Below are 24,000 nucleotides of genomic sequence, written 5' to 3' on the forward strand. Positions count from 1 at the left end.
TGGGGTTGCCATGGATGCACGCAGCGTTCCCTCACTCTACCCTTCATGTCAGGCAGCTCGCCTTCGTGGAGGAGCGAGTCGAAGGGGGACACCTCTATGAGACGTGAGTCTCACGATGGACACACACACACACACACACACACACACTGACACAGTCATGCTTAAACACTTTCAGACACACCCATGCTGAAGCTGACAACCATACAATAATACACCCACACACACTCACATTCATAGTCACAGTCATGCTTAAACACTTACAAAAACACACACTCTTGAAACTGACATCTACAGTTGCACATACACAAGCACACATAGTCACATACATAAGCACATATAACATACCTGCAAACTAGTCACCTTTCGGTGAAAATCGCCGTTTTTGAATCAAAATATGTCATTCCATTGAATGCGTGTAGATCGAAAAAATTTTTTTTTTTGGGCTTTATCTCTCTCACTTTCTGTTACGCATAGCCTGCCTGCAGCGATATGACCAAGGAAAAAAAGAAAATGTTAGCTAACAAACACGGTCCACATGCTACACTCTCTCTGACTATAAACTCATATTGTTAGGATACTTTTCTCTTGCCCGCCCTCGGTGGGTTAAATGAAAGACTTGCTGAGGTGTGAGGTTAACAAGTGTTTACTCGCAAATTCACGTTCTCGCTGGCCGCGTCTTTCGGAAATATGTCACCTTTTTCAGCCCTTCTGAGTTTGCAGGTATGAATATAAGCTGCATAAGTCCTTGTTCAGGTAGTGGGGTGTAACATCTGTTCTCGCTGTATGCCTACCAGTATGCATGTTCCTATTTAACAACCAATTTTCACTGTTACCACAGATGACCGAAGGCAAATTAAAAGCATGTTAATTAGATTCTTAATTGGCATCGCTGGCTATTTGAGTACACGCAGCAGAGACTGCAGACGGTCAGTGGACCATGATTGTTATGCCTCATGGTCACCAGCAATGACCAGCAATGTATTGTCTGTATGAAAGGTAGTTGGGACTTTAGAGTAAAGACACATTATTTGGTTGTGAATATTTTGAAGTCAGTTATTAACATTGTATGATTTAGCAGTTTGTTTTTTCTTGGTGTAGCTAGCACCTAGCCTAGCTAGTTGCTATCACAGTCAAGGTGCAGGAAAGCCAAACAGTGTCATTAAAACAGCCTTTGTACTCCGTTCTGGATAATGTCATGACCCCAGACATATTCAAAGCTACAAAATTAATAATTCTCTTGCTTTTGTGCATTTGTGGTTTAAGTCTCATATGAATTTGAGTATGATTACAATTACATGGTTGCAATGCTCAGTGCAAGGACAGAAAGCGGGGGAAGAGGAAGACAGAGAAAGAAGAGAGAGAGATAGGGAGAGGGAGAGAGAGAGGAGAGAGATTTTGTATGATCTACTGTCCTTGATAGTGAATACTATGATTGGTGTGAGGGTGTATTTGCGCTTAAATGTTGTGTGTGTGTGTGTGTGTATTTGAGATCATCTCCCCATGTCAATAAGTGTGAAGGAGATAGTGCATGTGGCGCATATCTTGATTGGTGTGAGGGAAGAGTGTGAGAATGTGTATGTGAGTGTATTGCTTTTTTTACCCCCTCACCTCTGCCATCTCTCCCCTCTCCCTCTATCTCATCATGCCGTGCTCTCTCTCTCTCTCTCTCCGTGTGTGTGTGTGTGTGTGTGTGTGTGTGCGCGTGTTTCAGCATAGTGAGCGTGAAGGAGACGCGTGTGACGTCCCTGGCTGCCAACATCCTGATTGGCGTGAGCGTGTTCCTGCTGCCAGTGCCCCTGCAGTGGATCCCCAAGCCCGTCCTGTATGGCCTCTTCCTCTACATCGCCCTCACCTCCATCGATGGCAACCAGATGTGTGACCGAATGGCACTGCTGCTTAAAGAACAGGTGTGTGTGTGTGTGTGTGTGTGTGACAATCGGGGGTTATGTGATGTCTGTGTTTCTGTGTGTCTGTGCGGCTATCTTTCTATATGTGTGTGTTGTGTGTGTGTGTGTGTCATGGTAAAGATGTGTGTATAAATGATCTGTGTTTGTATGAGAGTCTGTAATATTTTGTATTTTGTGTGTAGTGATGTTGGTGTGTTTGTAGTGTAAATGTATCACATGTCGTTTCACAAGTATGTTTGGAAGTCTCTGTGTGTGTGTGTGTGTGTCTGTGTGTGTGTGTGTAAATATGTGAATGTGTGCACTGTATGGTTGTGTATGTGTCTGTCTGTTGAAGTGTGTTTGTGTGTGTGTTTATTTGTGATTGCATGAGAGCGAGGCGTATTGACGACATCGACGCCACAGACCATGTGAAAAGAAACATTTGTGTTTTTCTTCCTCCTCGTTCCATCCGTTCCCTCCTGAGCAGACGCATCGAGCCTGACCAAAATGGCAGCCGCCTAATCTATGAGTTAGCCCCCCTCCATCATGTAACCTTCACTCACCGTGAGCGTGCACTCCAGACAGCCTCCATCAGTCACTCACTACACACACACACACACACACACACACACACACACACAGAGTGCTGCAGAGACAGACATGTCAGAGCACAGGTGCGTGGTGCCGTGACAACCACTCTGTGAGATAATGTGTAAACAATGACAGAATTTGTAGGAGAAAAAAAAGAATATGCATCAAATGCCAGGAAACCTGCTGTGTGTGTTATGCTCTCTGTTATGTGTTCATAGTTGTGCTCTCTGTTATGTGTTCATAGTGTCTGTGCCCGTGTGTGTGTCTGTGTGACTGTGTGTCTGTGTGTGTGTGTGTGCGTGCGTGCGTGCGTGCCTGCTTGGCTGTGGGGAGTCCTGGCGGTGTAACTCAGTGAGCCATTTCCGACTGGAAGCCTCAGAAAAACGTGACTGGCTTTGTTCCCAGGAGGGTTGGGGGGGGGCGGGGTAAGGTGATCAGGGTCCCCCAACCCCCTCCTGTCATTGCTGCCTCCAGCTCCAGCTGTCATACAGCCAAGACGAACCGTAGGAGGAATCTCCTTGGCATACTGCTCTCACCCACTGCACGGCACGACACTGCACTGACTCTCACACACACGCACACACACACACACACACACACACATACACACACACACACACACACACACACACACACACACACACACACACATACACACACACACACACATACACACACACACACACACACACATACACACACACACACACACTCCTGGGTCCTGTCGCCATGTCACCACTTTCGTGCTCTCGACGGTGGTTGTGACGCGGCGCGGGATGACTGGCAGTTGTTAATCAGACAGATAAAGGACGAGAGAAGGCTGAGTGGTGGAATGAATAAAAATGTCTTCCGCAACATTTGGAATGTTATTGATTTTTACTGTGTAAATGTCTTTCTCTCCCCCTTTCTTCTTCGTCCCTCTCTCTCTCCCTCCCTCTCTCTATCTCTATCACAGACGTCCTATCCTCCCACCCATTACATCCGTAAGGTCCCGCAGAGGAAGATCCATTACTTCACTTTCCTGCAGATGGTGCAGTTGCTGTTCCTCTGTGCGTTTGGGATGTACCCCTTACCCTACATGAAGATGATCTTTCCCTTGCTCATGATCATTCTGATCCCTATCAGGTAAAAGCCCTGTGATGAGCAGTATGCATGTTCTGGATGTACATTTGTGTGTGTGTGTGTGTGTGTGTGTTTGAGTGTAAACGCACATTTGTCTCTGTGAAGATGAGCAAGAATCACACCTCGTCTCCTTTGTTCTGCAGGAATTGCCTGCTCCCGCGCATCATCGAGGCTCGCTACCTGGATATCATGGACGCGCAACACATGTAGAGAGAGAGGGAGAGAGACTGAGCCGAGCCGCAAAGCCCTCTGGGGGATGTAGTTCTGGAACACAAAACACTGGGAGGAAACAGTCTGATTTAAAACAGGGAACTGCAGCTGCACAGGTGGAGCTCTGGAATGAAGAGATGCAGCAATGAAGAAGGAAGAGGAGGAGAAGAAATGGAATAATGGACAGGAAAAACGAGAGCTGAATATATATATAGATATCTACAGAATGATGGATAATTGAGAGAAAAACATATATATATATATATATATATATTTATATATATTTATGTTTTATATTTTGAAATAGAAGAAGCAGAAAAGAGAGAGAGAGAGAGATTGCTCCCGGGATCAGGTGTGAGTTGAGTATGAGATACAGCAGCCTGTAGCAGTTCTATCTGACCTCCATTCCTCTCCACTGTTTTCCCCTTTGAGTTCCGTGCCAAAGAGTCACCTTCAACTCTCGTGTGTGTGTCTGTGGTCTGTGTGTGTGTGTGTGTCTGTGTGTGTGTGTGTGTGTGTGTGTGTGTGCATCTGTGTGTATGTGTCTCTGTGCTTAATTATACAGACCCACACACACATACACTCATTCGTACTAGAATGCACAATGAAAAAAAAAATCTCTCTTGAAGTAGACCTATACTTATAAAACACACACACACACACACACACACATACACTTTCCCATACACATACTGTCTCAAAAAAAAGTGACCAATCCAATCTCACAGACATTCCTTTTCATAATGGTACACTAGTATACAAATTAAGGAGACAGCACAGACCAAAACGTAGAAAACATACCCTTCTCTGAAAGCTGTGTATCAGAGCAATATCCATAGTGAATTATCTGATCAGTATTTTAGATATTTCTAAGAGAGACGTGTTTGTCATACTGTTAATATATAGATCTCTAGTTTGGATACAGGTGTTAACGTGTAAAGTTTGTGTTCTGAGCGGAGTGACATCAGACTCTGGAGAGGAATCTGAATCTGTTCAAAAGTTTGGGCTCAGTTTTATCGAGGCCTCACAGTCACGCTCACACACACACACACACAAACATACACATGAAAATACACACACACTCACACACACAAAAGACAAATAATATAGTCACACATCCATCTGGTGAAATAAAGCATGGCTTCTCTGAATCATACTGAAGACTAAAGACAAAAAAATGCCTTTTCTAAGTGAACCCAGGGTTGTTTTATTTATTTTGAACAAAGAAAATATTAAAGTTGAATTAAAAAAAAAATATTTGAGTGCACAGAGACACAGAGCAATATAGAGACAGAGAGAAACAGACAGACAGAAAGAGAGAATGAGAGAGAGAGAGAGATATGTATGGTTGTATGGTTCAGATTGTCATAGATAGACGGGTTATTTGTTGTGTGATAACTCACACTGACTGGAACACAAGGTCGTCAGTGTCCTTATTAGAGAGAAAATGACTCTGAAATGGGTCCTACTCTGATCCAGACATGACCAACTTTGCAGTCTGCTACTCTATGGATTTCCTTCATGGCATATGCCCAAAAATGAAAATGATTCCGCATTATTTGCGTCCTTCGACCCGTCTTGGCTCAAGTATCCGTAGCCTCACTTACCCATGCCCAGATTGCACAAAAGTTCTTTTTTTAAATTATTATTATCATTATTATTATTATTCAGGGGAGGCTTGAAAGCCTGGCCAAATCAGAGATCTTTTCACTTGCAGCACTGAGCCCGTCTGACATAGCTGCTGGAGATGAGAGCGAATCGCTGAGAGTTCATTAGTTTCCATCTTTAAATATTTAATATCTAAACTAATTTCCAGGGAACTCTCCAACCAGCAATAATGTCACTGTGAGTTGTGAGTAGGCCAACATTACTTTTGGGGTTTTTCATTTCGTTTTTGAAAAAAAAAAACACATCGAAAGTACATTTAGTACGCTGTTTTTTTATTTTCAAATCCTTCAGAGTTTAGCCTACTGTTATGTGTCAGTTCATGCACATTTTGAACTGCCCATATGCTCACTGCTTCAGCTGGCAGCACTGCTGGGAATTGCACCAATCTCCCAACTGCTTCGGTGCAGCTGAGACATACATTAGCCAAGGCATCTCAGTCAGTCGAAAGGGTATACAAGACTACCCACTCATGCTCGGTCATGACGATGCACATGACACCCTGAACTGCGCACCTGAATGCAGAGGCTGTTAGAACAGAGCATCTTGAAGCTGTATGAACCATCACAGCATCACTCTACTCCAATCATAGGAAGCATATCAGTTCTGTATATACAGTAATACAAGTGTGTCCAAGCAAGCAATGCCAGGGCTCGAGCCAGTGTGGCAATTTATCGTGCAACGGATTTTGCATTCAGTCACTATAGGAACTGAAGGGCCTGGAAAATGGTAAAAGTTCAGTCCCCCGTGTTTGGATTTCATCTCAGACTATTTGCAAAGTGTACAGCATGATTGTTTCAAGGCTTGCCCCATCAGCCAACAAAAAAGTTCCAGTTCAGTGTTTTTTCTTTTCTTTTATGAAACAGATTGAGGGTGGGGGGGATACCTAAAAAAAGAAAGGAAAAGTGATAGATAAAAGGAAAGACACAATTAGCATAATCTATCTAAATGTAAGTGAGGTCTGGAGAGAGACAGAGGGAGAGGGTGGGGATTAGAAGATATTATGTACAGTTTTTCAAAGTGAAGTTCCGTTTTATCAATCTACCATACCAGTTCATACATTAGTCATCCCCAACTCTCTCTGTCCTCACTTTATCTCCATGGAGACAAGAGAACCTCTGCTCTGAAATGGTGTTGTTTTTCTGTTCTTCCGTCTGTGGGTGATCCAACAGCGCCCCCTCTCTGTCGTTCCCAAAATGACATTGGATTCTCCTCATGATTACCATCAGAGTATTCCTCTGTTTGTGAACCTTATATCTGAATTTCTGGTTTGTTTAAAGAGTTATGTTTTGTGCTGTTCTGTTCCTTCTGTTTTTAGCCTTTTTTTCTAATCATGAATGTACAATGTGTAGATTTTTATATAGCATTTAACAAAAATCATTGTCAAAATAATACTTTTGTCAACAGATAAGCTAAGAATTTGTAAACTGCATTGTGAACAAATGAGAGAAATGTCTATCTGAGTGATCGTGTGAGGAATATGAGGTTTATGCTATACACTGAAAATAAATCATTTCAAGCTGGTTGCCAAATAAAGGCCAAAATGTGTGTTTGGGTGTATTTCTGAGCAGTCCTATCACAAGTCAGGATGGTGGAAATGAGGTCTGGGAAGTGCAAAGAAACCCTCACACTGAGCTTATACAAACTTGCAGCAATAGGATGACATTTAAGCTATTAACATTTAGTATTTTAACATTTAATCTAAAGAGCTACAATTATAGCATTAGAAACACATTTAATATTAACATTTATGAATTGAAGCTATAGAGCTATAGTTGCAGCATTATTATAACATTGAAGCATTTTCACATTTAAGATACAATGTAGAGGAGACTACAGCTAGTAATTACCACCGCATCTGTCAGTAGTACTAAATACACAAGTACTAGTCAAGTATGGTAGGAGAAGTGGAGAGGAAGGAGGTAGAAGAGGGAAGAGTGTGGTAAGTGCGTATTAGATGTGTGAGGTTCTCAAAAGTGCTATGAGAGGAGGTATTCTTGGAAGAGTTGTGTCTTCAGCTTCCATATATAACATTGTGCCGGAGTACATTAATCATGACATTGTAGGCTAGTTTTGTGGCTTTACCTTAATACTCTGTTCACTTTTGCACTACCACCATTGCACATACTTAATACCATACCAGACCTTTGTAATCACTTCACATGCTCTTTAATTTTTACATTTCTGTGAGTGATTTTTATGTATGTGAGATATGTGTGTTTGTTGTGTTATGGTTGTATAACTGGATGCCTAAAATTTATCTCGGGATGAATAAAGTATCTCTATCTATACTCTTCTATTGGCTACAATGTGAGATCAGGAGATGGCAATAACATGAGCAAGGCAAGGTGTCATTTACTGTGCCAACCTTAAGTAAACTGGACATTTTCACTGACACAGATTTGTCAAGTAAAGGGTTTTTGTTCGCATAATAGTTTAGTTTGTGTTTCTATTTCTTAAATGTTAACAGCAGGCTTACTTCGATGAGGCTCCCCATGACATAAGATGGTCCTCTCCTCTCCCCTGCATGCTTATTCAAACTTATTCATCTGAAATGGGGCCCATGTGACTATGGGCCACAGTGTAGTTGTATGGGTAGATATGAATCAAATGACATACTACTTTTCTAAGCAGATTTACAGTTCTTAAATTCTTAGCAGCAGCGGATTAAAGACCAGAGGTCTACACTGCCACAGGTCTATTGAGCATGTTCTGTCACTGTGCCATCCAATTAGCCTAGAAATCTAGACGCACCCTAGCGGCATTTGCTGCCAGGGCTAGTCTAGCAACTCTCCGTTGGCTTGTGAGCTCGAAAAATTAAACTTCTATCAGGCCAATCAAATCGTGTATAGAGTCGTTAGGCGGGCTTAACATAATGATTGATGGCAGAGTTGCAACGGTTTGGCTTGAATTCCCTGCTACTTGAAACAAAGAAGATGGATGTTGCTGTTGGCGAACAGTGTGACATACCTGTCAACACTCCCGTTTTTCCCGCGTTTCTCCCGTATTTCAAGGTCATCTCCCTGCACCCTCCCGTTTTGTTATTTCTCCCGGCAAAATCCCGTAATTTGCATGGCCATCAAACTTCATTTTAAAATCATTGATCCATTCAGGTTGCCAGATTGTGTATGAAATACACCCTACACATACACGATCACTTAGTTTCAATTTCAACCGTTTTGTCATAGGCTAAAACCTGGCAACCCAAAACCCAAATAAGGAAGCGGGTGCCAACTGCGCAGCCCGAGTGTCGTCGTAAACAAGCGGGCTAGTTGAACGGCCTACTCCAGAACTAGCTGTTGTGAAATTGTTGGGAATTTAATTGATTAACACATCACATAAACTGTTATTGAGTGTTGTTGATACACTGAACTTGTTCCCTCTGAACCAAATCTGACAGCAAGCAGCTTTGGAGTTTTGGAAGTAGGCTGCAGGCAGGCAGCTGGTGGATACATAACTGGCATGCGTAAGGTAATGGTAAGGTAAAAGCAACGACTGAAATGCAGTGTTGAAACAGGTGTATGAAACGTATTAAATATGCAAACACAGATCCGGTATAAACACTGCCCCCCGGAAAAAATCTCCCGTTTTTGGAAAGCTAAATGTTGACAGGTATGCAGTGTGACACGAGTTAAGCTTTTTTTAAGTTGGCAAAAGTTTGAACCGTCAAATAGCTCCGCTGGTGGGAAAACGCATGGGACTCATGGCGCTGTCCAATTGAAAGACAACCTATTATCCCGCCCCTCGGATTGAGCACTGCGAACGGTGAGTGCCCAGACCCTACATTTTAATGTGGGAACAAGATGCATTGAAATGCAATGTTGGTAAGTCAATCTGAAGAAGTATATTTGCTCAAAATCGACCCAGCAAAAATGTCAACCACTCGTTTTTGACCACATTAATTTCACTGATACCCAAAACATCTGTACCACATACGACAGGCATAGGGAAGTCGCAATGTTTTATATATCAGCGAAAGGGGATAACTCGCGACAACACGCGTTATCGTAAACAAACACGCCTCTACAAGCATTTAGCGACTTCAGGCATCTCAGTTCTTCCATGTCAGACTTGTTTTCATGGAGGAAGGGTGATGCTGTTCCAGAGGTGGGTCGGGCTTAGGGTCGGATCTTTCTCATCACTGTGTTTGGGGAGGATCAAACCGCCCCTCTTTGAAATAGGGAAGGAGACACACGTGTGTATTTGCAGGAGTCGCTCTCGTAACTACGTTTCAGTAATGGCAGAGGAAGCAAAGAAACTCGCCGCGTACGCTGCAGTGGACAACCACATACAGGTGCGTAGACCAAACAAACACCGATAACAGGGCTACAACGGGCTGTATTAACGTTACTTGAACCAAAGTCCATTCGTTCGACCATGACAAGTATCTTGATTAGCATTCTACCGAGTTAGCTGGCTAACTTAAGGCCTTTGATATTGATTAGCGCACGTGCAGTCACATTAAAATCAGATGGCACGAACTAGGTGACTATTTGGTCAATCTCAAACAGTGAAATTGCAAAGACAAATTTAAACTAGACTTCCATTTTATGTCGCGATGGTTCAGAGTTAAGGTTAGCCTGCTAATATCATCAAAGGCCATGCCAATAAATGTTGTATTGGTGAAATATCACTCACTGGCTGCTGTTGTCGATAAAGCACTGTTGCTATTTTAACTTCACATTACGTTACGCTATCGTAATTTATTGACCGAAGTCCCCGCGTCTCTGGTTGAGTTAACACAGTTATTAACGTTAGCTGTCTCTGACTGCCAGTCTTGCTTGTGGATGTTCTAACAATAACTTATAGCATGTGACATTACTTTGCTGTTTTGGCGAAGTATTATTCCCCCCTCTGGACAGATTACATCTTTGCTCACTTATTAATAATTTAGCGAACTACGTTAATACTCGAACCAAGTGGTTTAACTCCTCATGTAACAAGCTTGTTATCTTATCTAAGGTGTTATCTTCTTACCTAAGGTGATGAATCCTCGAATATCTAATTCTAGATGCAGAGCACATGGTCTGTCTTGTGACTAAGCCAGGGGCATCACTAGACCTTTTTTTACTGAGGCGTATTCTGTTTAGCAACCAGCGCATGAGAAAGTGACTTGATAACAATGTGTGGGGTTTGCCAAGTAAGTCCCATGCATGTCTTGACCTTGGATAACCCTGAATGTGGTAAACTGTAGTGGGAGTATGACCATTTCTAACAGTGTTATCTTGTTTTCCTTCATTTGCAGACCAACCAGGTCGTTGGGGTTGGTAGTGGCTCTACAATAGTGTATGCTGTGGATAGGCTGGGTAAGTAGAGTTTTCCTGTCTGTTGGACAGACTTTTTTCACAGTAGCCATTTTGCCATACTATAATAAGGCAAGCACAGTGTTACTAATTATGTTAAAGAAGTCTCTTCAGTTTGAGTGTAGCATAATCAGAACCTTAATCAATGTCAGGAACACCTGGGCCTGGCATGTATTTCATGTCAAAAATGGCTGCAATGAAAAAGGTCCATAGTAAGGAAATGTCTACATATTTATGGATATATAGTCACATTGTTTGAATGAAGGCTAAAAAAATGCACTTTTGTATTCTTGCTAAAATGGACAATTGTGTGTGTGTGTCTGTGTGTGCATTAGCGGAGAGAGTGCGGCAGGAGAAGTTAAAAATTGTGTGTGTCCCCACCTCCTTCCAGGTAAGTGTCCTTAGAGAATGAGAATGTTAAACCCTGTTTGTGAAATCAGATCGGCCATCACTAACTTCCTCATACCACTCCCGTCTCTCCTTTTCCACAGGCGCGCCAGTTGATTCTGAAGCATGGCCTCACTCTCTCTGACCTGGACAGGCATCCAGAGGTGAGCTGGTGAGCAGGCAGCCACCAACACACATAGCTTCTTATTCACACGTCTGGAAAAGAGGGCTGTTTTATCATCCACTCAACAAGGTATCTCAAAGATGGTCTCTCTGTGTGTGTGACAGCTGGATGTTGCCATTGACGGTGCTGATGAAGTGGACGCAGGCCTCGCTCTGATCAAGGGAGGAGGGTAAGAGGAAGAGCAAGCACACCTCCTCACCCTTGACATTTACTTGAAAATATTTGAGAGCGGTATGGTTCGTTGCAATGTACATTGGCCATATTGTTGCTCTTCTCTGGTAGAGGCTGTCTGACCCAGGAGAAGATTGTTGCTGGTTGTGCCAAACACTTCATTGTCATCGCAGACTTCAGGTAGTGTGTGTGTGTGTGTGTGTGTGTGTGTGTGTCTGTGTGCGTGTTAGAGAATGTTTGATGTTGATGAGTCAATAAGGTGTTAAGGTGTGTGGAGGCTTATCGCTTCCCCATTATCACTTGTGGTGCTTGATGCCTCCGCAAGGCTTCCTCAGGCCTATCCCGGGGTTCTGGCCTCATCTTTACTCTCCAGCCAACCTGTGGTTAGTGCTTGAGGCAGTGTTAAGGTGCATGGTTGGATTAACCCCGTCAGGTAAGAGCAATTCTGCGCCCAAACAAAATAACTAGTCACTAAAGTTATATCAAAGACTGCACTTCAATCTGATGAAGGCCTTATAGGCTGAAACATATTTGTCTATTTAAAAACCTGTCAAACCTCACTTTTCTACCATTTTTACCAGTGGCCATCACCTCACAAAAAACATTTGGTGTGTGTCACACACACATTTTTCGAAGACTGCATTGCTAGCATTGCAATTGAACAATAAACTGGTCAGCACACAAAAGCACAGATCAGCTTAATATCTGGGCTAATAGTGAGTGCACACAAACTTAGGTGGACATAAGCTTATAGATTTTAATTTGCACCACTGTCAGGGCATTTTAGCTTTACAATCACAAAATTTGAATTTAAAGCAGGCAGCCTACAAACATCAAGATCCAGAACATGCCTTTATTGAATTCTTATTTCAGTGTCAAACACCGCTGGCTCAGATGAACACAACCGGGATGTATGTTTAATTACTGTAAAATTCAGAGTGATTCATAATTAACCCAATTTTTTAGCTAACCAAGGTTCCTTGTGAGCCAGTAGCGTTTTGTACTAAATATGAACGATTAGCATGCCATCCATTGTAGGCTACTCTACTGTAAACAATTGGGCTGATGTTACTGTCACTAATGACTAGTACAAATGGCTATTTGTAGCCATTCTCCTCCTTGGAAGCTTCTCCAACACACATATTGCACACTGCCCTGTCCCCACATACACAGCACACTATCCCATCTCCCCTGTCATACACGCACACCAAGACCCCTGGCAGTTGGGTTAGCCCCTTGAGCCGTGGATCTGCCCAAGGTTTCTTCCTTGGTAAGGGAGTTTTTCCTTGCCCCTGTTGCTCTTGGGTGCTCCTTGTTGGTGCCCCCAATTCCAATCCTCCCCACCTTTCTTATGCAGCCCTTGCCACTTAATCTACTAAACCCCTCTTCTACTACACTTTTTACCCCCCCACTTTGCACAAATAGGCTGACACCAGACATAATTTCACTGCATTTTTCTTACTTCCACTATATGTAACTATAATGCATGTGACAATAACCTTCCTTGTATCCTTGTTTTATAACAGATCCACCATTTGCTTCTAAAGCACCACCATATGAAGGAATAGGGCAGTCTACCTTGTGAAGCATGTTTTATTTTTTCTCCTCGAGATGAATGTCTGTCTTTCTATCTGTGTCTGTCTCTGTCTATCTGTTAATATCCCACTTAAAAAATACTTATCCCATCCATTATGATGCTTGAAGTTCAACTTCCCTCACTTGATCTGACCATGACATTAACACTGAGGCAGCATTGTAGATAGGATTTAGGAAAATATAACCAAGCTACAGTTGTGTCCCCTTGAAAATTGGTAACTGCTTTTGCAGTGTGCAAGTGAATGTCATTACGTCGCCCGTGATGCTACTGATCATGTGATTGTTTTGCAGCGCGCTGCTGCTGAATGCATGTAGAGGAAACACTGGGCTATCAGCCAGATAATGGAGAGGCAAACATGTTCTCATTCTCAGGGTTTGAAGCCCCATCCATTAACACCTCAGGGGGGTATTCTGACTACGTGGTTTAGTGACGGACCTGGGTAAGTTAACTCCGAGTAAGTGGTAAACCTTCTACAACAAGAGCCCTATGGCATTGTTTTGTAAGGAGAATGAAGCCATACAGCTCTTCTATTAGGAGGTTTACCCCTTACTCTTAGTTAACTAACCCAGGTTTGTCACTAAACCACATACTTGGAATACCCCACTGGTGTTCTGTAAATGGGGAAATGAACATAGTGGCTCGGACATACGGTAGTCAGACACTTGTCAGTCGACATGTTGCTTCAGGTGCGCGGAAGGAAGAGGTGTAATTTAATTGGCTGATCTTAAATATCCAGTTTTTCCGTAAAATCATAGCTTGCACTTTCAAATTAGTCTTAAGCATTGTGGTTGGAATACTGTTGTGATGTCTGTATGTTGACGTACTGTTTATGTCATTTCCTGTTTGTACAGAAAGGACTCAAAGTCTTTAGGCCAGCAGTGGAAGAAGGGGGTCCCCATAGAGGTTATTCCTATGGCGTATGTCCCCGTTTCCAGGACACTTGCCAAGAGGTTTGGTGGAGAGGCTGTATTAAGGATGGCTGTGAGCAAAGCGGTGAGAACACGCACGCACGCTCAGATGCTCAGACATGCACTGGTGGTGGAACATGGCACTTATGGCAAAATATTGAATATCATTTCTACATTGTCCTATGAGACATTTACACTATGAGTTTGGAATGCAAGCTCTATAATAGTGTTTGGTTCAGGACAAAAGGAAAATGTACTGTATTTAGCAAATTAAGTGTGATTGGTGGGTTCAGCTTTGATTCATGCGTCTGTCCCACCCCTAGGGTCCTGTAGTGACTGATAACAGCAACTTTATCCTGGACTGGAAGTTTGAGCACAGCCAGAACTGGAAGGAAGTCAACACAGCCATCAAAATGATCCCAGGTCAGTCTGATTCCTCAAGTATGACCCTCTGAGACATTCACAACATTACACAAATCCACATGGTTGTTCACATTTAGATGACACATTAGTACTATATTATCTTGAAGTATATCGTATTAGAAGTCAAGGATTATCATGTTTTATTTTTATGCTTTTAATAGGTTGATGTAGTTGACGGTGGTGGCTTTCAAAATGTCTGTATATTAAAATGTATCACCGTCTATCTCTTGCATTGCTTTTTGTGGCTCAGTGTTATTCAGTACAGTACATGCTTAATAGTTTCCTTTGGAGTAGGAACTCAATCAATACTACAAGACTGTAGATTTGTAGAGCTGAGAACTATCTGTGGTCCCAGGTTTTAGAAAAGGGCCTCATCTCTCCACTATGACCTGCAGTCTTCTGTGAAAATATCTATTTTTCTTTACTCCCAGAGACATCACGGCCCTTTAACTGATGGGCAAAGTCTGATAACGAGAAAAGTATCTTGTGCATGAACTAAAGCCAGAGACTTTCTAATGAGGAGACACAGCACTCAAAAAATTCTCCACAGAAATGCATGGGGTTAGTTTGTAATGCCAATATGGCCGTTGTCCACACATCCCACCCCTTCCTCGGCCAAACGTTGACATGTAAATACATTGAGCCAATCAAATGGTGTGTTGTGAAGACATCTTGCCAATCATGTGTTGTGAACTCCCCGCTGGAGCAAGATTGGTGTCATGAAGCCTTGCGCACGTGCATTTCTGCTGAATAGGATGCCCGATGAGTGCCCAAAAAGCCGAGTGGAGGGACTTGCCTAAAAGGACTTTGGTATCAGCTATTGTGTGGTGTGTGCGAGCACTTAGTTCACACCCCAATGTTTGCATTTGGAATGTTGCTCATGGTATTAAATCAGCAAATCTATTTTGACAAGTTATTAAATTAGCTTTCATTATTAAACATTAGCCTTTGCACTTGCTGTTTTATTTAGGACCCCCTTTCCCTCACATATATTTCAACTTAAACATTAGCCTTTCCACTCTCCGTTAATTTAGGACCCTCTGTGTCTCACATATATTTCACCCAAGTCCTTTCTTCTCCATTTCGGCTCATACACACAGAGATGCACCCCGTTCACTTTACATGGGCTTACGTCATCCGTTGCCCAACTGAATTGAGGGTCCGTTGCGTCGCGTTGCTCCCGTCGCTCGCGTTGAGAAGTTCAGCTGTTGCTGCACCGACGGACGGCACCAGCCAATCAAATTACGGTTATACTTCAAGTCATTTGCATAGCTACCGTCGGAAACACCCACTGGCATGCGCTGACGGAACGTAACTGTGTTTGAGCCGTTTTCTCCATCCCATGTACTGTACATACAATATCTTGTCTTTCTCTCTTCATCCCAGTCTCTTGAAGTCTTCATCTCTCCTGCTCACTGAATGTCTGCTTTTTTTCTAGGTGTGGTGGAGACTGGGCTGTTTGTGGGGATGGCAGAGAAGGCTTACTTTGGCATGGAGGACGGAAGTGTGAAGGTCAGAGACCCGCCAATCATCTAAGACTCCACCCGCTCAACGGAGACCTCGCCTGCGGAGCACTCAACTCAAGAGATGTTCAGCCTGACACCTCAAGTGCCCATAAAGAAGATATCACACACACACACACACAGCCATACCTCTGTAAATGTCCCCTTACTTTGGGTGTAAGCTACTAACAATTTTCTACTTATGTACCCAGAGAGTCTCTCTCGTCTCCTCTTGTAAAGTCCAGGTCAGGTGTAACATGTCAGATGAAGACACTGGGAGTTGGATGGGGAAGTGTATTCCTCAAAGCAGAATCACCAAATTATCTGATCAAATGCAATCCAAAAGTACAACCCAACCCAGCACTTTTCACCTAAGACTTATGAGTCAGATTTGGGTGTTCTCCATGTCTGACTTTGCATAGTTATCTGACTGACATGAAGATTATGCTTTGTGGAATATTCCTCTGCACTTACCCTAATGGTTTCACTCTTCTGCCAAGGCATTGCTGAAAGATTAACATCTCCCCATACTGGACCTCTTACAGACCGGTGCTAAATCTGAGAGAGAGAGGCCGTCTGGGTGTTGTCTGTTTCTTCTTCCTCTCTGTGTATTTCTCACGCTTGACTGAGAACTTGATAGTTGTGGGGGAAGAAGTTAAATGTCTCTCCCTCTCAGACTGAGGGGTGAATTTTAGCCTAAAATGCATGTCTGTCAATGTGATTTGACAGTTCACCACTTAACTGCATGTGTTCTCTGCTCACTCATGCACATGGCCATGAATATGTGACTCAAATGCATTAGTGATAGAAGAAATGTCAGTAGTTCTTTTCAATATGTACCTCGTATTTGTTTCAGTGGTGGAATGGTTGGCTCAGTCATTATCTGAGGAACCTGGGCCCTGCATATTTAAGATGCCTTTCCTGTACTGTACACACTAATTAATAGGCAGCAGACAATTAAGATGTCCCTCACTTAGGTGTGTGTGTGTGTGTGTGTGTGTGTGTGTGTTTTCAGCCAATCAATGGTGTTATAATTGCCTGCTGAACTCACAATTTTGTGGTAGAGCAGGAAGAGACATATAATGTGTAGTGCCAAGGGGTCTCATGTAAGCAGCACTGAAAAACCTGGACACTGGTGGTTTTGGCCTTTCACCATGGAACAAACATGGATCCCCTTCCCTTTTGTTTTGTTTTGTTTTGTTTTGTTTATACAAACCAAAGGTTGGGGCATATTATGCCGATGGGAGAGGAGGGAGGGTGGAGTATTCAAGTTGGCTCAGAGTATTTTTTTCTCCAAAATGTCTGTTCATTCATGTCCACAAATATCTGTAGTCTGTTTGATCTCTTACTGTTTTAATATCACTCTCTCAAGTGAGTCCCTGTTCTTTCTGAAATTATTTTTTTTTCTTTTTTTTTTAAGTTCAATGTCATGACCTTTGTGTTAACTGTGTTCTATGAGAATGCCTGTTTGCCAATGGCCAACATGGCCTTGTGGACTCAAATGAACTAGCCTTATTTCAAGTCTGTCTTTGCCTCTGGATCAATCAAGTCATTCAGCTTCTAAATGCTGTTGGGCCATTGAGGCATTTTGTGGTTGAAAGGTAAGATTGAGCATCTTATGTTCAATGTCTGTATACACCCATGTTTCATGGGTTTCTGATCTACTGTGGATATTTGAGAAATGTAGTTTGTACCAGCACTACTGTGAAGTGGAAACAGGGGAACTGGTTATTGCATTTTACTGTGCTCTCAGTTGCAGTTTCAAACAGGACCAATACACAAAACTTGTGGTTGTCGTTTTTGAAATACTGTATGTACATAAACATGCGTAAATGTCACATAGGTTTACTCTGCCCATGCAAGATCTTTTCTCCGAGTAGAGGTCTGAAGTCAATCTTGGCAGCTGATTGATAACCTGACTTCGCCAATCTGGAAATTTGTCATTGAAGAACTTTTGGGAAGGGGCGGAAATACTGGTTAGCTGATTGGATAAGCCATCTGTCTATCACCACCTTTTTTTTGTTATCGACGGGCCAAATTAACCAATTAGATAAACAAAGTGTTCTTCTAATGCCTTCGTTTAACATACAATTAAGTTAGGTAACGTAACTAACGTTAAGATGTTTTAACTTACCATTTGTTAGTGACATGAACCTAATCAACGACAATTCCCATCAAGTTTTCACGGTAGGCCCTACACTTCTGAAGAAAGTATATTCCTCCATTCTGAACTGGAATCGGCCGTGGAGGATGTCTGTGTCGTTCATTCCTCCCAGCTGCATGGCTGAGACTCATAGCTTCACAGCTTACCCAGGAATACTTCCTAATTTGAATAAAACTCATCTCATGTTGTTCGTTGCGTCACACCTCAACCCGCCTCAAAGCCAACGCTGATTGGAAGTTCGTTTGGTGAACTGCTCCAAATTCTCCACTTAAAAGTAAAGTTGCCAGCCGGCTAGCTGGCAAAGAGCAAACTGTGTGAGAACTGCCATCTTTACACCACAAGGAGGAACCATAGTATCATAGCAGACTCGTAAACTGCTTGAGAGTCGCCTAGTGTTGGAAAGAGGTTTGAAAGACGGGAAAGGATAGGAACAGATTTTACAGCAGCAAACTATTGACTGATTTGAGTTTTGCAGATGGCCACATCAAATTATATGTGTATTGTGTAGCCCTAAAGTTTGTCAAGATAAGTTTTCAGTTTGTTTATCAATTGGAATACTGTTTATATAAATATATAATACTAACGCAGTAGTGTGCTTACATTTTCGTGTCGTGTCTAAAATCCGGTTAGTGCGACCGGAAGAACAAATCCGACATGTGTTCACTTTCGCTCTCGAGCAAACGGCCACGTCGATGTTTCCATCTAGCTCTTATTCGACCCAGTCAAAGGCGTTGACAGCCAGCGACCCGCCTCTATTCAACTTGTCGTAGCAACGACGTAGACAGGCAGTTATGTACGGCGAATTACAAACCAAAGACTCTTTCGCGGTTTGGGTAAAACGACCAATGGTTTGAATGTGAGGCGCAAGTTCTGTAGATCATTGGCTGAACTGCAGTCATATTACAGCCGAGGGGCGGGACACAGTCATGTCCAGACACGCCACAATCTCTCCGCCCACGTGACTTGAGTGACGCGCTAACATCCAATAATATTCCGCGTTTGATGGGGCGGTTCACAAGGGCAAGTTCAGTCGTGAATGACATCTGAGTTGAGCAATCGACGATTGCTTAGTAGACGAGTTGTTATGATTGACTTGACAAAGCAACTACCATCTTGCAGTACAGGGAACGTCACATGTTTAACATTGTTTGCAGCCAATACCAACCAGTTTGCAAACAGGGTGGGTTGAGCGTTACCAAGGCTCGTACGACGTCAAGTATAAAGGGAATATCATGGTGCCCAAGTGGCCATGAATGTTTACGTTAAGAAAAGACAACGAGAAGACGGCTTGGTGACGAACTAGCTCAAGAAATTACTTTTGAGCGCTGTTTTGTCACCACTTCCATTGTATTCACTCTAGGGTTTGGTATGTGAATGCCTCTTCACTGATGAGACACTTTTACCAATGGAAAAGGGGTTTCAGTTAGGAAACGTGGGCATTTCTCTGGTGCTCCTGTTGTTGCTTCGAGCTCTGACTGGGACTTCTGCAACTCAAGCTTCCATCGACAAGGACACAGAAACGGCGACCGACGATGGAGTTACGGAGCGGGCCCTGGAAAGCGTTACCACCCCAGGATATGGGGACGTGACTGTTGAAGATGACGAGAATAGTGCGAATGGAGAAACCGAGGAGGCACCTGGGGACAGCGATGGAAGCTTCGACCACAAAAGGCATGTAACTTAGCTTACTAGTAGTGATTTTATTAACGTATTTGTCAATTGATGGATTAGTAAAGAAAACAGTTCACACCACCTAACATCTTAGTTGTGAAAATGCACTGACTTCCAAAGTTAAGCTACCTCGCTCTCTAGTTAGCGAGCTGGTGGTGTTGTTCAGACATGCCCCCCCGTCGACCCCTGCAATTCAGTCATTCGACTTGCTCAAGACGGTTGTCGCTAGCTCGCTTCATAAACAACCTAAACAGTTAACGTTAACATCAATATTATCGAGATTGCAGCTGCTGGGCCTGCCTGTAGTTAAGTTACATGCGTGACCGTGTGCTAGCATGTTTGGAGCAGCTGTCTATCAAGAATACGTCAGACAATTTTAATACCACCAAAAGTATCGCAATCTAAAAAGGAACTGGTCATGGATTAGGTTGGACCGCGGAGTAGATTATTGCTTGGGAGAATACATTGGCATTTGTATGACTTGAGCTAGGAGTTGCCGTGTGAAAGGCAACTTCCATAAGCCTCTATCTGCTGTTCACTCAGAGCTGATATGTTCCGGGAGATCAAGAGGCCAACTTTGTTTACACGGGGCATACTGTACCAAACTTTTAACTGTGATTGAGCAATAATTACAAACTTGATATGATTTCACCGCGCTGGCTTGTCAAGTACGTTAGTGTTACGTGGTGTAAGACATTTGTGCATTATAGTGACAGTTATTTTTAGAAAAGTTGAAAGGATGATGACATACCTGATGGGAGTTGGTGTATGAATTTTGCCACAGTGGAAGTTATTGCTGTTAGCGTTATTTCCCTGCAACAAGAGTCTCTTTGTGAGGGTTCGAACGCGAAAGAGTGAGTTGATTTAACAAAATGGGAATTATTACTCACTAAAGTTACACAAGGGCTGAAAAAGTGCCCGTCGGATGTTTTGCATTGCGTAATAGGCTACCACTTAGAGGTGTTCTGAAAGGAAGTTGTATCAAGACGTCCAACCAAGTGGCCCTGTCGAAGTGCCGTCCTCAGTTGTGTGTGTTGTGCTATTCCAGTGGAATATGTAGTTTTGGTGTACCTGAAATAAAAGTTAACATGATGCATGCTCTTCGCCAAGTTGCAAGTAGTGGAAGCAGGAGGGGGTTGCCCGTTGTCTACAAATAGCTTGCTTGCGCGGCATCCATTGCTATGATGAGCAACAGGAGACGGAAGCAATCTACATGGGCTACAAATGTTAATTTGTTTAAAAAACAGTTAGTGAAGGCCACAGAAAAGTATTTTGTCGTTGACAGAAATAGTCCAGATCACATTTAGAGTTAATGACCCTCTCTGCCGTAGTAACTGTTTGTCAGAGTAAACTTTGGGTTCAGACAGAAATTGGTAAAAGAGGGACAACTGGATCTGTGGCCCTAGTGAATGATCGTCATAACTAAAAAAAATCCGCACTGTTGTTGGCGCACTTGCTGTCAAAAGCCAGCCGTGCCTGTGTCTGGACGGGGCAGGGCTGCAGCGGACAGCTGGTATAGCCCCACCCCGACATGCATGTGGGCACCGCGACAGATCTTTCCAGCCATGCCCGTCCAGTTGCGTCTCCGTGGCTGGGGCAGTGGAGGCGCAGAACTAGGAACAACTAATCAACACATTGGTGAGAAGAATAAGGAGACATGTTTACAGGGAACAAGTGTCTGTTCGTGATGTTTTATGGTGTTTTTTTTGTGTGTGTGATGTGATAGATATACAAATAGGTGGATGTAATCGAGTTGTCCAGTTTAGTATGATCAGGCAAGTAGTCTATGGAATAGGTTGTAGGACAGGATGTGCGAGTTTATGAGCGGTTAAGTGAACTTGGCAGCACTCGCACACAGGTGAAGTGGTGTTTTAGGAAGCAGCTTGTGTCAAAACAACTTGGCTTGCATTCCACTGCAGGGGTAGCCTATCCATCGACTCTCAGGACATAGCTGTAAAATCTTGGTCAATTCCTGCATTTTATACTGCATCGAATACTAATTAAACGCTCAACCTAATCACTCTGTCTGTCTCTGTTTCACTCTCTTTCTCTGTTTTTCTGTTCTGTTGTCTGTTGTGGCACACATGTTGTTTGCCTGTTTTTGTCTGCAGTTTAGTGCAGTTTAATGTAGGCCAGAGACTAGGGATTGGCAGGATTATTTTATTAAGTCAGGCTTCCCTTTTGTGAGTGCACAGTGCACACGGTCACACTCGGACACACACGCACACAGTCACACTCACACAGTCACACTCAGACACACACACGGTCACACTCACACTGTGAGAGTAACACTTACCAAATAACCTACTTTGAAGGTGATGTCAACACACCTATAGTGAAATGAGGCTAGTGCTTCCCCGAGCACCAGGGATGCCAGAATGACTGATTACAGGTGTCAAAACCGTGCATGAGGAGCCTTAATGGTGTGTGTGTGTGTGTGTGTCTTTGTGTGCGCCTGTGTGTGTGAGAGGGAGAGGGTGAGAGCAAGAACAGGAGGAAGAGGAAAGTGAAGAAGGAGTTTCTGGTTTTAATGAGCTCTGAAAGTGTGTGTGTGTGTGTGTGTGTGTGTGTGTGTGTGTGTTTGTGTTTGTTTGAAACAGATGCATTGAAACAGAGAAGTTGTATGTTAAAGTCCGGGTATGTGTAATCTATGTGAGTGTTGGTTGGTGTGTAATCTGTCTGTACAGCGGACTGCATTGAGACCAAAGCCTTTCTCTCTGTTTGTCTCCATCTCCCTAGTGCCCGTCACACCTAGGCTGTCATGCTTGTAGTTTATGTCTCTGTTTGCCTGTGATATGAGGGAATGAATAAAACAGAAATACATCTGTTGGCTAACAGATCTGCCAGATCTGTCACACACACCCACACACACACCCACACACACACCCCACACACCCACACACACACCCCACACACACCCACACACCCACACACACACACACACACACACTACAGGTGCAACCATAGCCCCAACATACTGTCTGGTTGCAGGCACACACTCTCTCCTTTCTCTTCCACTGTCTTGTCTCTTCTTTCTCTCTCTCTTTCACTCGCTCACTCGCACACGCACGCTCTCGGTATGTTTACGCTCCCCTGCCGTGCCCTGAAGTGGCAGCCTCTTGAATACTGCATGGCAGGGAGAAGATCCCTCTCACCCCCATCCTCCCCCACACTCCCTCAGTCTCCACCCCCCCCTCTCCCCCTCCAACCCCACCCTCCAGCTTCCTCGTCTGGAGTACCCACCACAACAACGCTGAAGTTCCATGGCATGGCAACACCAGCTAGTCTTCAAACTCTCTCACAGACACACAGACACACAGACACACAGACACACAGACACACAGACACACAGACCTTTCCCAATTAGCCCTGACATTGTTTGCCCATACATACCAAAGGCCACTGCCCCTCTGCACCAGCGCAGCCTCCCAGCTCCCAACAGCAAGCTCTCCCAGCCCACTCTCACCCTCTCCACAGCCAGTTAACACCTCCGTTTCAGCTCAGACAAACCGTTACCCCCCCCCCCACACACACACCCCACAGCACCCCTGCCTCCCGTCAGCCCTCCGAGAGCTGCTCATTCATTCCGAGCCGGTGCTGGAGGCTCTAACTTGAGGGCTCTCCGCCCAGCTGGAGGCTGTGGTTGGTGCTGGGAGACGAGGGCAGCGCGCCTCCTGAAGGGCGCAGCAGCAGCAGCACCACCACCAGCAGCAGCGCATCTTGAGCGCGAGCAGCGCGGGGTTAGCGTAGCATTAGCGCAGAGCTCCGTCTGATTTGAGGGCCCAGAGGGAGCGCTAGACTAAGCCGAAGCTCCACAGGCAGCGGAGGTCACCAGGGAGATGTAAATCGCAGATTAAACGGCGAGCTCCTCTAATGAAGATGTTTGATCACAGCAAAAGGCTCATGTAGGATGCTGAGGATTTAAATTTTGTTTTTTTTCTTCTTTGTGAAAAGTTAATTGGGCTTTCACAACGTGCACACAAAGTATCGTATGTTGAAACAAAAGGTAAATCTTGGAGTCGTGTATCATTATTGCATTGTTTCCGGTTTTGAAAGTACATTAGAAAAGTCGGTTACACTTTACTTGACAGTGTCGACATAAGAGTGACATGACACTGTCATGAACGTGTCATAAACAAGTCACAAATAAATGTTTTTGACATCGCTTCTATTATTAAGTGACATTCGGTTTTTGTCATAACAGGTTAGGGTTAGG

General features: G+C 43.7%; 3 protein-coding genes across 11 annotated transcripts in view; all 3 read left to right on the top strand.

The window, feature by feature from the left end:
• Nucleotides 1–4,128, top strand: part of slc4a11 (solute carrier family 4 member 11) — a 62,979-nt gene extending 58,851 nt beyond the window's left edge. For all 9 annotated transcript variants that reach the window (XM_048228052.1, XM_048228054.1, XM_048228055.1 and 6 more), the window contains 4 exons: nt 1–103; nt 1,712–1,907; nt 3,433–3,602; nt 3,743–4,128. The exon at nt 1–103 is cut by the window's left edge and continues 71 nt beyond it. In XM_048228052.1, the coding sequence (XP_048084009.1) occupies nt 1–103; nt 1,712–1,907; nt 3,433–3,602; nt 3,743–3,809 (536 nt within the window). In that variant the 3' untranslated portion in view covers nt 3,810–4,128. The remainder of the gene's footprint in view (nt 104–1,711; nt 1,908–3,432; nt 3,603–3,742) is intronic.
• A 5,370-nt stretch (nt 4,129–9,498) lies between these two features.
• rpia (ribose 5-phosphate isomerase A (ribose 5-phosphate epimerase)) lies at nt 9,499–17,123 on the top strand. Its single transcript, XM_048228687.1, has 9 exons — nt 9,499–9,768; nt 10,720–10,780; nt 11,113–11,168; nt 11,269–11,328; nt 11,453–11,517; nt 11,631–11,699; nt 13,968–14,109; nt 14,348–14,447; nt 15,886–17,123. The coding sequence occupies exons 1-9, from the start codon at nt 9,568–9,570 to the stop codon at nt 15,981–15,983; spliced, it is 852 nt and encodes a 283-aa protein (XP_048084644.1). The 5' UTR covers nt 9,499–9,567; the 3' UTR covers nt 15,984–17,123.
• Nucleotides 17,124–19,268: 2,145 nt separating this feature from the next.
• eif2ak3 (eukaryotic translation initiation factor 2-alpha kinase 3) overlaps nt 19,269–24,000 on the top strand; it is a 34,065-nt gene continuing 29,333 nt past the window's right edge. The window contains exon 1 of the mRNA XM_048228296.1: nt 19,269–19,784. Coding sequence (XP_048084253.1) covers nt 19,519–19,784 — 266 coding nt within the window. The 5' untranslated portion in view covers nt 19,269–19,518. The remainder of the gene's footprint in view (nt 19,785–24,000) is intronic.

Source organism: Alosa alosa, chromosome 19, assembly GCF_017589495.1.
Source record: "Alosa alosa isolate M-15738 ecotype Scorff River chromosome 19, AALO_Geno_1.1, whole genome shotgun sequence".
In the NCBI taxonomy this organism is placed as follows: domain Eukaryota; kingdom Metazoa; phylum Chordata; class Actinopteri; order Clupeiformes; family Clupeidae; genus Alosa; species Alosa alosa.

Bases quoted from the DNA above. Each gene is read 5' to 3' on its own strand.
- rpia (XM_048228687.1), top strand. From the start codon at position 9,568: ATGCTGTTCCAGAGGTGGGTCGGGCTTAGGGTCGGATCTTTCTCATCA. The intron at 11,169-11,268 runs GTAAGTGTCCTT...CCTTTTCCACAG, and splicing joins GTGTCCCCACCTCCTTCCAG to GCGCGCCAGTTGATTCTGAA. The intron at 14,110-14,347 runs GTGAGAACACGC...TCCCACCCCTAG, and splicing joins GGATGGCTGTGAGCAAAGCG to GGTCCTGTAGTGACTGATAA.